Raw genomic sequence first — 15,684 nt, 5'->3', positions numbered from 1 at the left:
TACTTGACAGGGTTGAATTCCATCTGCCACTCCTCAGCCCAGCTCTGCATCATATCTAAGTCCCTTTGCAGCCGACAACAGCCCTCCTCACTATCCACAACTCCACCAATTTTCTTATCGTCTGCAAATTTACTGACCCATCCTTCGACTCCCTCTTCCAAGTCATTAATAAAAGTTACAAACAGCAGAGGACCCAGAACTGACCCCTGCGGAACTCCACTTGTAACTGAATATTTACCATCTACCACCACTCTCTGACTTCGACCGGTTAGCCGGTTCTCTATCCAACTGGCCTAATTTCCCACTATTCCATGCCTCCTGACTTTCCGCATAAGCCTACCATGGGGAACCTTACTAAATGCCTTACTAAAATCCATGTACATCTAGGTTGATGCTGGGAATGGGGGGATTTCAGGTGAAGTGGGGCAGGCTTGTACTGATTGGAGTTTGGAAAAACGAGAGGCCATCTTTTTGAAATATACAGGATTCTTAGAGGACTTGACAGGGTAGATATGGAAAGGTTGTTTCCCTTTGTGGGCCAGTCTAGGACTTGGGGTTATCATCTCAAGAGTAAACAATTACCCAGTTTGGATTTGATTTGATTTATTATTGTCACATGTACTAATACAGTGAGAAGTATTGCTTTGCGTGCTAACCAGACAAATCATACCACACCTAAGTAAATCAGGGTAACAGAACAGAATGCAGTATATAGTGTTACAGCTACAGAGAAGGTGCAGAGAAAGATCAACTCTAATACATAGAGGTCCATTCAAAAGTCTGATAACAGCAGGGGAAAAGCTGTTCTTAATTCTGTTAGTACATATTTTCAAACTTGTATTTTCTGCCAGGTGGAAGAAATATTGATGACCTTTTCTTCCTCTGGACCCATAGCGGGAAACAACTACACAGTAATATCAACAAGTTTTATCCCACCATCAGACTTATTATGGACTACTCTTAATTATCTGTCTCATTCTTAGACACATGCACCTCTATCAAGGACCGGCACCTCAGTACTTCACTCTACTGCAAACCCACGGATAACCTCACAATGCTACGCTTCTCTAGCTTCCACCCTAAACATACCAAAACAGCCATCCCTACGGACAAGCTCTATGCATTCATAGGATCTGTTCAGATGAGGAGGAACGTGATGAACACCCAAAGGTGCTCAAGGATGCCCTCATAAGAACTGGGTACGATGCTCAGCACAGTTGCCAGTTTCGACATGCCACAGTGAGAAACCATAATGACCTCCTCAAGAGACAGACACCATTTGCAACCAATAAGGTACCCTTCGTTGTCCAGTACATACCAGGAGCGGAGATTCTTCGCAGTGCAACACATTGTTGATGAGGATGAGCACCCCGTCCAGACCTTCCCTACACCTCCACTTCTCACCTTTAAACAACCACCAAACCTTAAACAGACCATTGTTCGCAGCAAACTGCCCAGCCTTCAGTACATCGACCACAACACCGTATAACTCTGTCATGGCAACCACTGCAAGACATGTCAGAGTGTCAGCATGGATACCACCATTATATGTGGGGGCACCACCCACCATTAACGCAGTAGGGACTTATGTGACTTGACCAATGTTGTCTTCCGCATACACTGTCGGCAAGGTCGCCCAGAGGCATGGTACATTGGCGAGACTAGGCAGACGCTATGAATGGACACCGCACAACAATCGCTAGACAGTAATGCACTCTCCCAGTCGGGAAACAATTTCAGTGGTCAGGGACATTCGGCCTTGGATCTTCAGGTGACCATCTGGATACTCGACAACGCAGAATGGCCAAGCAGAGGCTGACAGCCAAGTTCGGTATCCATGAGGATGGCCTCAACTGGGACCTTGAGTTCACGTTACACTACACAATACATTCTATCACTCTCTCTCACTCACTCTCTCACACACACACAATTGATCACATACTCTCTCACTCTCTCATACACATACTCCCTCTTATACACACATACATACACCCTCCACACTCTCACAGGCTTATACTCCATCTCACACACACACTTTACCAAGCATGCGCAACACAAACACACACACTCTCATGCACGCACATATACTCTCTCTCTCATGCATGCGCACACACATTTAAGACAATGGGGTGAATTTGCATTTGGAGAATTATATTTGTAGATATATTCTATTTTGCTCAAAAAGCACACAATCTGCAGTCAATCCATTTAATATTTTATAAATTCCACTTTGGAAATAGAACCGGTCTGACTCAAGTTTGGGATACAGAGAGACTCTGACCTCACACCTTTAATGCAATTTGTCTGAGCTGAGATGTCACCTTTATCCATAAAACCTTAAGTTATCTTGAGAATGTGATTTAAAAGAAATTCTGAGATTTACATATTAATGAACTGAAACCTGAAACCCATTCTAAAAGTTAAAAGGCTTAACAACAACCTAGGTTTGTCCAACATATTATTTCACTATCATGACACTATAACCTCTTGCTATAAATTCTGTGTTTTACGGTCCTGCTCCACAGCTACCTGATGGAGAAGCAGCACTCCAAAAGTTAATGCTTCCAAGTAAACCTGTTGGACTATAACCTGGTGTTGTGAGATATTTAACAATGAAAGGGAGTGACCACTTCTCCCAGCTCAGCTTTTCCCTGGTTTGGTTTGAGCAGTCTGGCTGCTCATACCAAGCAGTCAGTTTTTGAGGGTGCTGATCAAAGAAACAGCTCTATGGAAGGTGTTCACTCTGAATCTCTCTAACAGCTCTCCTGTAAGAACCAAATGTTTGATTTTACATTTTTTGCCAAGAGGGTGTTTTTGGGGATGTTGCAGGTATTTGGAATAACATCATTAAGTTGGGATAATCTGTTGAGTTTTTGGATAGGTTAAGGTATTCTGTTCTCTTTCGTTTGTGTTTCATTTGGTAATCTGTAAATAAATTCAGTTTTGTTTTTAAAAAAAAGTGGTTTGACCAGCTGCATCACTCCTGGGATATCCACTACACACCTGCTTCAAACAACTAGCAGAATTAGGGTCTGGGCTACTGTCTTGAAATGTTTTGAGGGGTTCTGGCCGGTCTACAACAGACTGAATGGTCTACTTCTGCTCTCTTTTTGGTTTGGTGTTAATGTTTTGCCAGGCAAGTACTCCTGTAATAGGCTTTGGGAGTTTTATTATCAGGGCACTTTATAAGCTCAGAGAAGAAAGTGAGGTCTGCAGATGCTGGAGATCAGAGCTGAAAATGTGTTGCTGGAAAAGCGCAGCAGGTCAGGCAGCATCCAAGGAGCAGGAGAATCGACGATTCGGGCATAAGCCCTTCATCAGGAATCCTGATGAAGGGCTTATGCCCAAAACGTCGAATTTCCTGTTCCTTGGATGCTGCCTGACCTGCTGCGCTTTTCCAGCAACACATTTTCAACTTTATAAGCTCAGGTTGTTTCTGTTAGTGTGTCTTTGGTAATGGAAAGGTAACTCTGGTAGCCAAATCTAGTGGGACAGAAAGTCGAAGCTTCTGAGCCTCAGAACTGGCAGTCACATTTGGCAGACAGAGTATCCATACTAATGATGATAACTGTATCAGTGTAATGAATATCGGATGGTATTTATTATTTAATTGCAGAGATTGTTAAATAATATTGAAAACAATCTGATGCTATTTATCAATAAACAAGGAACAGATGTCATTTGAACATTGAACAAAAATAATGCTGTAAAATAAATGACTGCATTGGTATAGCAATTTCATTGAAGGCACCACCAGAGATGACCAAAATTTGTTCATGGCAAAAAGATAGGAGATTTTTAGATTAGATTACATTACAGTGTGGAAACAGGCCCTTCGGCCCAACAAGTCCACACTGACCTGCCAAAGCGTAACCCACTCATACCCCTACATTTACCCCTTACCTAACACTACGGGCAATTTAGCATGGCCAATTCACCTGACCGCACATCTTTGGAGTGTGGGAGGAAACCGGAGCACCCGGAGGAAACCCACGCAGACACGGGGAGAACGTGCAAACTCCACACAGTCAGTCGCCTGAGGCGGGAATTGAACCCGGGTCTCTGGCGCAGTGAGGAAGCAGTGCTAACCACTGTGCCAACGTGCCGCCCATTTTCTATCCCATCATCTGAATTATGAAAAAAATGGGTGGCATGGTGGCTCAGTGGTTGGCACTGCTGCCTCACAGCACCAGGGTCCCAGGTTCAATTCCAACCTTGGGCGACTGTCTGTGTGCAATTTGCATATTCTCCCCGTGTCTGCATGGGTTTCCTCTGGGTGCTCTGGTTTCCTCCACCAGTCCGAAAATGTGCAGGGCAAGTGAATTGCCCATGCTAAATTGCCCATAGTGTTAGGTGCATTAGTCAAAGGGGAATGGGTCTGGGTGGGTTACTCTTCCGAGGGTCGGTGTGGACTTGTTGGGCCTGTTTCCACACTGTAGGGAATCTAATCTAATGAAAAAATGGTCTTATGAAAAGGCTGCCCAATGTCTCTGCACTTAGTTACAGTTCTCTTGCCTTTCCAGAAGCTGCACAAGACACCATTCCTAATGAGAGCGCTTGGATAGTAAGTATGAAGTTAGACATCACAATCAAGAGAATAAACCTATCCACAAACTCGATAATCCAGAAAAGGTGGATTATCCAGCTAATTTTACCTTCTGAAACCTCAGAGGCACAGGTACATTTTGTAATGATCTTATTGCTATCTAGTGAAGGTCAGTTATCTCCATGCAGACCAAGAGATTTGCCTCAGAACCTTCTTACTCTATAAGATGCAACTATGAGATATATCAATCACAGCTCAATGCATTATATCATTCAGTCAACAAGTGTCAACGCTAACGATTTGGAACAGTGTTACAGGATGTTAAAAAGCAAGGCATTCTCTGATCCACACAGAACTGCTTCAAACAGCAGTGAAGAAGCTCCACCTACTATACTGTAGAAATTTCCAGACCTTTATAAGGTCTCTCTACTGAATCACTTACATTTCAATCTGTTTCTTATCAGCAGTTACAAATTCTATTTTTTTTTCTCTATCCTAATCGACACATCAACTCTACTCCAAGGGAAAAAAAGCCCTTATTTTTCATAGCTTTCATGTTAGGCCTAATTCACTATCTGATCTATGATTATACACTTATCTATTTTATTATTTATTGCTCGGTCTAGTAATAGCCCTCCCATTGAAGAAAAACATTACACATTGCTTAATAAAGAGGACATTAGTCTATCCTAACATATTTCCTTTTTACATCTCGATATCTCCTTACCCCAGACAATAAGTGGGTCATTGAAACCACCTAAATAATTTTATTGTCGCTGCTCAGATCTCTATCTGCCCACACATTTCCTTTTTCAATTCTCTCTCACAATGACAATCTCTAGTACAGTGCAACTCCACTAATCTTTTATCTATTCTGTCCTTCCTAAAATTATAGTAACTCCATTTTAATTTTTCTGCTCCCTCCCCATTTGGCAGCCAAGGCTCACAGAGTCATTAACGCAAAACGTTAACTATCTGAATTTTACATTGTTTTGTCTAGTGAGGTTTTTTGCCCTATTACCAACAAAGGAATGTATGAATAAGTAGATGAGGCCACTTGACTCTTCAATTCTGTTCCACCATTCAATAAGATCACGACTGATCTGATTTTAACCTCAACTTTGCACTCCTGTGTTCTTCCTTGGTTCGAAGGGTCACTGGACCTGAGGCATCAACTCTGATTTCTCTGCACAATACTGCCAGTTCTGCTGAGCTTTTCTAGCAATTTCTGTTCTTGTTTCTGCATTCCTGTGTACCCCCAAAAATCCTTCATCCCCTTTAATCAAGAATCTACCTCCCTCTGTCTTAAAAATATTTCAAGATTCTGTATCCACTTCCTTTCCAGGAGGGGAATTCTAAAGACTCAATGCTCAGAAAAAGTTACTTTTAATCTCAGTTTTAAATGGCTAACCTTTCATTTTTAAACTAACGATCCCAGTTCTGCATTCTCCTACAAATGGAAACATGCTTTCAATACCCACCCGATCAAGTCCCCTCAGGAGTTTGTATTTCAATTTAGTCACCAGTGGCTCTTATAAACTTCAGAAGATACAGGCCTAGCCTTTCCAGGTATTATTCTAGTCAACCTTCTCTCATATTCCTAATGAAGGGCTTATGCCCGAAACATCAACTCACCTGCTCTTCGGATGCTGTCTGACCTGCTGAGCTTTTCCAGCACCACATTTTTCGACTCTAACTCTCCAGCATCTGCAGTCTTCACTTTCTCTTAGTTAACTTCTTGTTGGCCTGTCTACATATTGTATCAGGAAACCCTCCTGCACACATTGGACAAACACCGATCCATCTAACGTACTCAAGCTATAGCTTTCCCAGTCAATATCTGGAAAGTTAAAGTCCCCCATAACAACCACCCTATTACTTTGTGGGCGGCACGGTGGCACAGTGGTTAGCACTGCTGTCTCTCAGCGCCTGAGACCTGGGTTCATTTCCCGACTCAGGCGACTGACTGTGTGGAGTTTGCACGTTCTCCCCGTGTCTGCGTGGGTTTCCTCCGGGTGCTCCGGTTTCCTCCCACAGTCCAAAGATGTGCGAGTCAGGTGAATTGGCCATGCTAAATTGCCCGTAGTGTTAGGTAAGGGGTAAATGTAGGGGTACGGGTGGGTTGCGCTTCGGCAGGTCGGTGTGGACTTGTTGGGCCAAAGGGCCTGTTTCCACACTGTATGTAATCTAATCTACTTTCACTCTTCTCCTGAATCATCCTAGATGATCAAGACATTTCTAGAAATGTCTTGAGGGGATCTGGTATGGTCCATAACAGGTGACATTTACTTTTCTCATCTAAATCACTGATATATATTGTGAATAGCTGAGGTCCTGGAAAGCACTAATCCCTGCAGTACCCTACTAGTCACTGCCTGCCACATGAAAAAAGACCTCTTTATTCCTACCATTTGTTTCTTTATCGGCCAACCAGTTCTCCATCCATGTCCGTACACTATTGTTACGAACACTGTGTTCAGTATGGAACACATTCTTCTGCTAATTAAGCTAAACCCACAGAAAAGCTCACCTCACCTCGTAAGCTGCTAATGAATGAGTGACAGAACGAAACAAATTCCACTATTTAATAAAAAATATCAAGTTATTCTTTAACTCTAAAAGTGATCATTAAATAACAAGTATTTACAACTGTAAGCCTTTCTCTTGAAGATTTGTTATCTACCTCTCACTCTATAATATACTGACCTAATAAAGCCCCTCTTAAATTTACAGCAACTTACTTTTAAAACCAGACAGTAGTTGTTGACTACACTGTTTATCCTACTCTGTAGTTCGCCTTGGATTCTCTTCAGTCTTCTGCTGCAAAGATGTTTCGTGTGAAAAAAGTACCTTTAACAGAGAGTGTGGTGAATAGCAGTCTTTCAGTGGCAATTGGTACTCTTTCTGGCCAGCTGTCCAAAATGCCTGCTTTTATTTTACCCCAAACATCGGATCATCTCATTGGTTCGATGTTGTCGAAACAGTAAATTGAAATTCGATTGGGTTTTAGTATGTTAGGGCATACTTTAAACTGATTGGTTAAATTCAAACTGTTACGAAAACAACTATGATATCTAGGTCACAGCCAAATGTTACATCTTTGAATTTTCCAGCACACACTGTCTGCAAGTCAGTCACATGACAGGTGCTTGCCAGCTTGCACTCTCTCAAAGGTACAGTACATGTCTTCAACTTCATAGCATTACCTTCAAAATCATGTGCTTTAATTGTACATGCTAATCTCTGAGGTGGGACCTTATTAAAAACCTTCTGAAAGTCCAAGTATACCATATCCACTGGTTCCTTTTTATCAACTATACTAGTTAAATCTTCAGAAAATTCCATTGGAATAGTCGACAAGATTCCCTTTTTAAAAATCCATGCTAACTCTGTCTGAATCTATCACTGCTTCCGAAATGTTCAGCTATTCAATCTTTTGTAACGGAAGCGCACTTTCAACATTTTCTGTCCTTATTTCAGATTTCCACCATTAGTTGTATTTGTCCCTTGGATTCATAGTAATTTTCCTTTGTATAAATAAAAGTGTGTTAATTATATAAAGGTGATTTATTTCTACATAGTTCTGACTCTCTCCTGGCTTCTTTAGCTCTCAGCATTGAAAATATTCCAGTTGGTGAGAACATTATTTTTCTTTTTAAGGTTGTTTTTCAGACTGGAGGCCTGTGACCAGTGATGTGCGATATGGATCGGTGTCTAGCCCACTGCTTTTCATCATTTATATAAACGATTTGGATATGAACATAGGAGATATAGCTAGTAAGTTTGCAGAATACACCAAAATTGGAGGTGTTATGGACAGAGAAGAAGGTTCCCTTAGAGAGCAACGGGATCTTGATCAGATGGGCCATCGGGTGGAGGAGTGGCAGATGGAGTTTAATTTAGATAAATGCAATTTGCTGCATTTTGGAAAGCAAATCAGAGCAGGACTTATACACTTAATTGTAACTTCCTGGAGATTGTTGCTGAACAAAAAGACCTTGGAGTGCAGGTTTATAGTAAATAGATACCTTGCAGGTAGATAGGACAGTGATGATGTTTGGTATGGTTTGACTATTGGAGTTGGGAGGTCATATTGTGGCTATACAGGGCATTGGTTAGGCTACTTTTGGAATATTGCATGCAATTCTGGTCTCCTTCCTATCAGAAGGATGTTGTAAAACTTGAAAGGGTTCAGAAAAGATTTACAAGGACATTGCCAGGGTTGGAGGATTTGAGCCATAAGGCAAGTCTGAATAGACTGGAACTGTTTTTTCTGCAGGGTCGGAGGCTGAGGGGTGACTTTACAGAGGCTTATAAAATCATGATGGGCATGGATAAGATAAATAGATAAGGTCATTTCTTTTAGGGTTGGGGGGGGGAAGGTGGTCCAGAACTAGAGGGCATAGGTTTAGGGTCAGAGGGGAAAGATATAAAAGGGACCTTAGGGGCAACTTTTTCATGCAGAGTTGTAGTACATGTATGGAATGAGCTGCCAAAGGAAGTGTTGGAGGCTGGTACAACTGCAACATTTAAAAGGCATCTGGATCGGTACATGAATAGGAAGGGTTTGGAGGGATATGGGCCAGATGCTGGCAGGTGGAACTAGATTAGGTTCGGATATCTGGTAGACATGGACAAGGTGGACCGAAGGGTCTGTTTCCGTGCTGTACGTCTCTATGACTCTAAGTACAGCGAGTACATCATGATAATTGACTACACAATGTGATATGAATAAACTAAACGTATGCTGAATCAGTCTGAAATTTAGAAGGTCACATTCATAAATTTACATTACTCTGCACAACGAACATTAATATTTGCACCATCCAGAGGCTCACAGGTCTAATGAAAGTCAAGACCTTTAAATGTACAGCACTGCAGGAGATAATGCTGCAACAAGAAAAATTGAAGTGTGCACATGAATATTCATTTATTTGTAAATACGTTTACTTATACATAAATAGACTGGCACGCAATGTAATACATTTGTATACATATCACGTATGTGCTTAAGTTGCCTAAATTCTCAAACCACATAATCTGCAATGCTGCTTGGCTTCTTTATGATCAAGTTGTTTACTTGGAAATTCAATTTGTATATAAGTAAACGATTCACCCACTTTGTGCCTCTGCTCCATTCATCCTGCCACTGTCATTTAATTGATTTGTGAGCACAAAGGCAAAGTGTTGTTCCTGACTTCTGCATAGGAGTGAAGGACAGTAAATGAAGCATTAAAGGAAGAATAAATGAAGAAGTTCTATAATACAAGGCAAAATACAAGGTGTATGAATGTAAAAGAAAAGGTCTGCAGAGCTTTACATTCAGTAAAGTACTTACTGAAATGTAGTCACTATTACATTATGGAAAGATTAGCTGGTGAATAATAGAACTGAAGCCGATCTTCACACACTCTCATAAGCATTTATTGACAGTGTGAGATATTATAAACATACACCTCCTCACCCAGAAAAGCAGTTCTCATCTTTTCCTTTTTATAGGGACAAAGTGAATCACCAGTTAACACTTTCCACATTCCTATAATTAAATACAATAAATATTTTGGAATCCAGGAAATGCACACAGTGAGATCACATGAACAACAATGGAACAATGAGATCATCTGATTTTACTGATTCTAGTTAAGGGATACGTGTTGCTCGTAATGAAATCCAAAAAATGGACAGTTTGGAAACAATTAGCTTCCCATTCGCAGCTTAGGGTTGTATGTATAATTTTTATACATTTCATAAAAACTAAATACAACTAAATAGCAATGTTGCTAGTAAGTGTGATGAACCACCACCTCTCCTGTTGCTCCCGTTATCATACGATCCCTTGTGAGCAGTTAATAATAAAACAAACTGGATTGAGGAAATTTTTTTCTGACCACTCCCTCCTAAGTATTAAAAAGGGAGCTCTGCAGACCAAAGTAATTCAACTCACAACTTAATCTACTTTTAGTATGGCCAGGAATGAGTGTGATCCAAGACTGTGAGCAGGGTGTGAGGGAGCGATTGTTTAACTTCCTGGATGCAGTGCTGATCAAATTGTCCTCATTATTGAGCTTCTCAACTGTTTTTGGAGCTAAGTTCATCTTGGTGAATGGAGTATTCTATCCTGATTTGAACATGGAGAAAAGGTTTTGGGGATTCAGGTGGTGACTAACTCTCAGTAGAATTCCCTAACTCTTACCTGTTCTTGTGACCATATTTACATGACTGGTCCAATCAGGTTTCTGGTCAATGCTAGCCACAGGATATAAACTTTATCATAGAAATTAATAAGTGGCAATGCTGTTGAACGTGAAGGGGAAATGGGTTAGATTTTCTCTTGTTGACGATGACCATTGCTTGGTGATGGGTGACACATCTTTCATATTGTCAAGTGGATGCCAGAGGTAGTATTTCATAGAGGTATTACCGTTAAGTAGAACAACTTTTACACGATGGGCATGTGAATGGAGTACTCTCTTCGAGTGAGTTATTTTATTGCCTGTCACCATTTATGATTGGATATGACAGTACCACGGAGCTCCCATTTTATCTGTTCGTTGAATTTTAGCTTGGCTTTTCCTATCACATGCTATTTCTGCTGTTTAGTAAACAAGTTATCCTGTACTGTAGCTTCACTAAGCTAGTACCTCATTTTTAGGAATACATGGTGCTGCTCTTGACATGCTTCCTTGTCTCTCCATGGAACCTGGCGTGATGGTAATGATAGAGTGGGGGATACACTGAACTATTGTTTATACTAGTTAAATATAACTCTGCTGCAAATGATAACTGACAGCGTCTCATGTTTGAATCAACTTATTTCAGCACAGTAGTAGTGACGCATAAAAGGATGGAAGATGTATTTGTGAAAGGTAGACATATAATGTCAAGATCAAGTTTTTTTTAATTCACTCATAGGATGAGGGTGTAGCTAGCTAGGCCAGGCCAGCATTTATTGCCCAACCCTAATTACCCAGACAACAGTTAATAGTCAGCTACTTTGCTATGGGTCCAGAATCACATGTAGGCCAGACCAGGTAAGGATGGCAGTTTCATTCCCGAGGGAACCAGATGGGTTTGTTTTTCCGACAATCAACAATGGATTGAGTTATCATTAGACTCTTAATTCCAGCTTCTTTTATTGAATTCAAATTCTACCATCTGCCGTGGCAGGGTTCGAACAGAGGTCACCAGAACATGATCTGGATTAACAGTCCAGCAATATACCACTAGGCCATCACTTACCACGGCCATTTCATTTACTTCTAAACAAGTTTAGAACTTGGCCAGTTTGTTCAACTGTGACACTACCAAGCAACTGTTGGTGATGGACCTCCTGTGCTTAATATCTTCTACTGAAGTGCCCTGATTCTTCCTTACTTACCTATTTCAAGTAGCACATCCACCTGGAAACCAGTTTATCAGACAGCTGTGAGGACAGTTACATTTTAAGGAATATCTTGGAGGAGGAGAGAGAAAGCAAATATTTAGGAAAGCCTCATCAGTGGAAGACACGGCTGCAAATGAAAAAGGATATAAATTGGCAATGTTGAAAGGGTCAGAATAGGAGTTAATGTATCCCAGAGATTCTAGGGCAGAAGGAAATTCCAGGGATGAGGCTGTTGAGACACTAGAAAACAAGAATGAGAATTTAAAATTAAGGAATCGCTGGGCCTGGAACCACACAAGTCAGTGAAGGAACTGAAGTAAATTACATTTACCAGGGAAGTAATACGGAGTAAACTGTTGGAACTCTTGAGTTTTTAAGACCCCAGGTCCTGGTTGATTTCATCCTAGAGTCTTAAAAGTAGTTAGTGAGATAATTGATGCATTTGTTTTAATTTTCCAAAACTCATTTGACTTGGGGGAAGGTATTCAAAAAAAGGAGAAAGAAAGCAGGGAACTACAGGCCTATTGTGTAAAATGGTTTCTTCTTGTGTAAACATGGTGTAAACTCTCTCATATATCTACTGTAGGGGAGATAATTAGACGCTATCATTAAAGGTGTTTTGACTTGATTATGATTAAGGTAATCAGGCAGAACCAAAATGGTTTTGTCAAATGGGTATCATGGTTAACTCATTTACTGGAATTCTTTGAAGTAACTTGTGTTGCTGATATAGGTGGACCAGTGGATGTGGTGCATTTAAGTTCCAGGAGTTTGATAAGGTGCCACATCAAAGGGTATCACAGAAAATTAAAGCACAGAGGTGGCAGTACCATATTGGTATGAATCGAGATTGGCTGGGTAACAGGAAGCAGAGAAGGGGAATAAATGGGTCTTTTGCAGGCTGGCAGGGTGTCATGAATAGTGTGCCTTAGGAATTGGCTCTGGGACCTCAACTCTTTACATAAACGATTTGCAACAAAGGGATTGAAGGTATGGCAGCTACATTTGCTGATGACACAAAGGTACGTAGGAAAATGAATTGGGAAGAGAACATATAGAGCCTACATAGATTGGTTAATTGAGTGGACAAAGATCTGGCAAATGCAGTATAATATGGAAAAGTGTGAAATTGTCCGTCTTGGCAGGAAGAATAGAAAAGAAGCATTGTATCTCAACAGTGAGAATTTATGTCCTAGAGCAAGAATTGCAGAAGATTAGTATGCAGGCGTATCAAGTAAGAAATCTAATAGAATGCCATGTTTTATTGCAATGGGAATTGAATGTAAAAAGGAGGGAGGTTACATTTCAGTTATACAAAGCATGAGAAACATTACATCTGGAGTACCGCAAAAAGGATTGATGATTATACTTAGGAAAGGATGTCAACGCATTGGAAGCAGTGCAGAGAAGGTTAGCTGAACTAACACTGGGCAAGAGTGGATTTTTTCACAAGGAAAGGCTATACAGACTAGGCCTATATCTTATGGGGTCTAAAAGAGTCAAAAGGTGAATTAGTTCGATAGAAGACCCTGAGGGGACTTGACCGAGTGAATGTTGAAAGCATGTTTCCTCTTGTGGGAGAATCTAGAACTATGGATTATAGTTTAAAAATAACAAGCAGACATTCAAGGCAGAGATAATGAAAAAGTCTGAGGGTTGCAATGTTTTGAATTCCCTTCCTCAAAAAGGCAGTGATTGCAGAATCCTGAAATACTTAAGGAAGTGGTAAATAGATTCTTGATTACCAAGATGATGAAAAATTATCAAGGAAATGCAGGAATGTAGAGTTGAGATTAAAATCAGTTTAGCTGTGATCTTATTGAAAAGGTGGAGCTGGCTCAAAGCACTAAGTGACCTACTCTTGCTTGTTTTTGTATGCACTGTACTATCACAATGGTGTGGATGTGAGTTAGAATACCAGCAGCAGAGTTTTGAATGAGCTTAATTTTATTGAGGGCACAAGGTGGGATGAGCCCTTGCATAGAAGGGATAAAACTGCACTCTTGATGAGGTATAAGAAAGATTTGCACAGGGGCATTGCAGTGCTCATCTTTGTATGGTATTGCACCTCTTAACATCGGAGTACACTTTGACTGCACTGCAGCATCTTCGAGACTAATGCACAATAACACCCAAGTCTCAGTTCTGACATCTGAACAGTGACCTGCTATATACATTTCTGGCAATCAGCCTCCATTACACGACACGTGTCGACTTTTTATGTCATCTGACAGATACTGGCCCATTCTTCCCTTCTGAATGTGTCTTGTTTCCTCATTCCAGATTTCACTATTAACAGGCATTTGTGTCGACATTTTAAAACTGCTGACAAAGTCATCAAGTCAATCGGTAGTGAGGAGTAACAGTTCTCATACAGACCCGTGCAGGACCTAACTCAAACCAGTTCATTTAATGTACTGCATTGTTTCATAAAAGGAACTGACTAAAGGTACCAGAATTCTCAACTGCTATATTCTGCATTAAGTTGAGAGCTGCTCTGAAAGCACCTTTCATTCTCCCTAGCTATGCATGATACTTTACTTGTATTTTTCTTTCATCTGTAGATTTTTTTCTTATTCAAGCCCAGTCTCTCATGAAGTTAGACACTTTGTTCTGTTTTGAGGTAAAAACAATGACTGCAGATGCTGGAAACCAGATTCTGGATCAGTGGTGCTGGAAGAGCACAGTAGTTCAGGCAGCATCCAACGAGCAGTGAAATCAAAGTTTCGGGCAAAAGCCCTTCATCACCATGCACCATGATGTGACTCGAAGGACACATGCAGCTTACATCTGCATGATAATGGACTTAAAGGTTATCTTTTTCTTGATAATACATCGATATAATAGGGCTAATTAATCTACTGAATGCAAACATGCTGACATTTTGGAACATTTCTCAAATTAAATCATTTATTCTAATTCTAGTAGAATGAATTAAAAGTTCACAGTTTTTTTGTTGAACAGTCAGCACCAAGTGCAGAAATGGAAATTTATCAACAGCTTTTACTTCATATTCTCAGCAAACTGTTTCTCCCTTCACCCCCCTAAGATAAGCAAAGGTTTGCATTTATGTAGCACCTTTCATTACAAACAACAGGTTACCTTGTTATTAACACATGCTGTTCGGGGAAGCTTGCTGTGCATAAGCTGGTTGCTGCGTTTCTTACAAATGATTACATTCAAAGATACATAATTTCCTTTCCTTTAATGACCTCTGGCACTCATGATGGAAATTACATAAATATGAGTCTTTCTTATTCTCCCCACAGGATGAAGGAAGATGTAAAGTTTTATTTATATATATATATTACCAGTTCAATCCAGGAGTTAATGCTGACAGTTACAGGATCCAACGATTCTACATAGTGCCACCAATGTCTGGGAACAAATAGAACCTTGAGGGAGAAAACAATGATATACATTAATATATCTCCATGACATGATACATCATCTGCATTACCTCACGATTATTTCATCGCTTACAAAACCTTGTAGGTTAATTCAATTCTAAATGAATACCAAGACAAAACATGGTTTAAAGTTTGCTTATTTTTAATTTATAGATCCATACAGGGATCAACCGCATGCACGGCAATCTTTGCAAAATGCACACAAGAAAATGCAGTGCTGATCACAGCAAGAAAACTGTCACCTTCTGCTGACTCCAAAATCAAGGAGAAAGAAAGATGGGCACAGAGCCAAAGTTCGATTCATGGCCTGAGTTTTAATATTTGGTTTACTAACAATGCAACCT

General features: G+C 40.5%; 1 protein-coding gene across 2 annotated transcripts in view; it reads right to left on the bottom strand.

Annotated features, from left to right (window-relative positions):
• The window catches only part of hspbap1 (hspb associated protein 1), a 104,142-nt gene that overhangs the window by 10,806 nt on the left and 77,652 nt on the right, over positions 1 to 15,684 (bottom strand). For both annotated transcript variants that reach the window (XM_060827808.1, XM_060827809.1), the window contains exon 6: positions 15,242 to 15,325. In XM_060827808.1, the coding sequence (XP_060683791.1) occupies positions 15,242 to 15,325 (84 nt within the window). The remainder of the gene's footprint in view (positions 1 to 15,241; positions 15,326 to 15,684) is intronic.

Source organism: Hemiscyllium ocellatum, chromosome 7, assembly GCF_020745735.1.
Source record: "Hemiscyllium ocellatum isolate sHemOce1 chromosome 7, sHemOce1.pat.X.cur, whole genome shotgun sequence".
Classification (NCBI taxonomy): Eukaryota; Metazoa; Chordata; class Chondrichthyes; order Orectolobiformes; family Hemiscylliidae; genus Hemiscyllium; species Hemiscyllium ocellatum.
The sequence above is the reverse complement of the archived record's forward strand: the minus strand, read 5'-3'. Positions and strand labels throughout refer to the sequence as shown.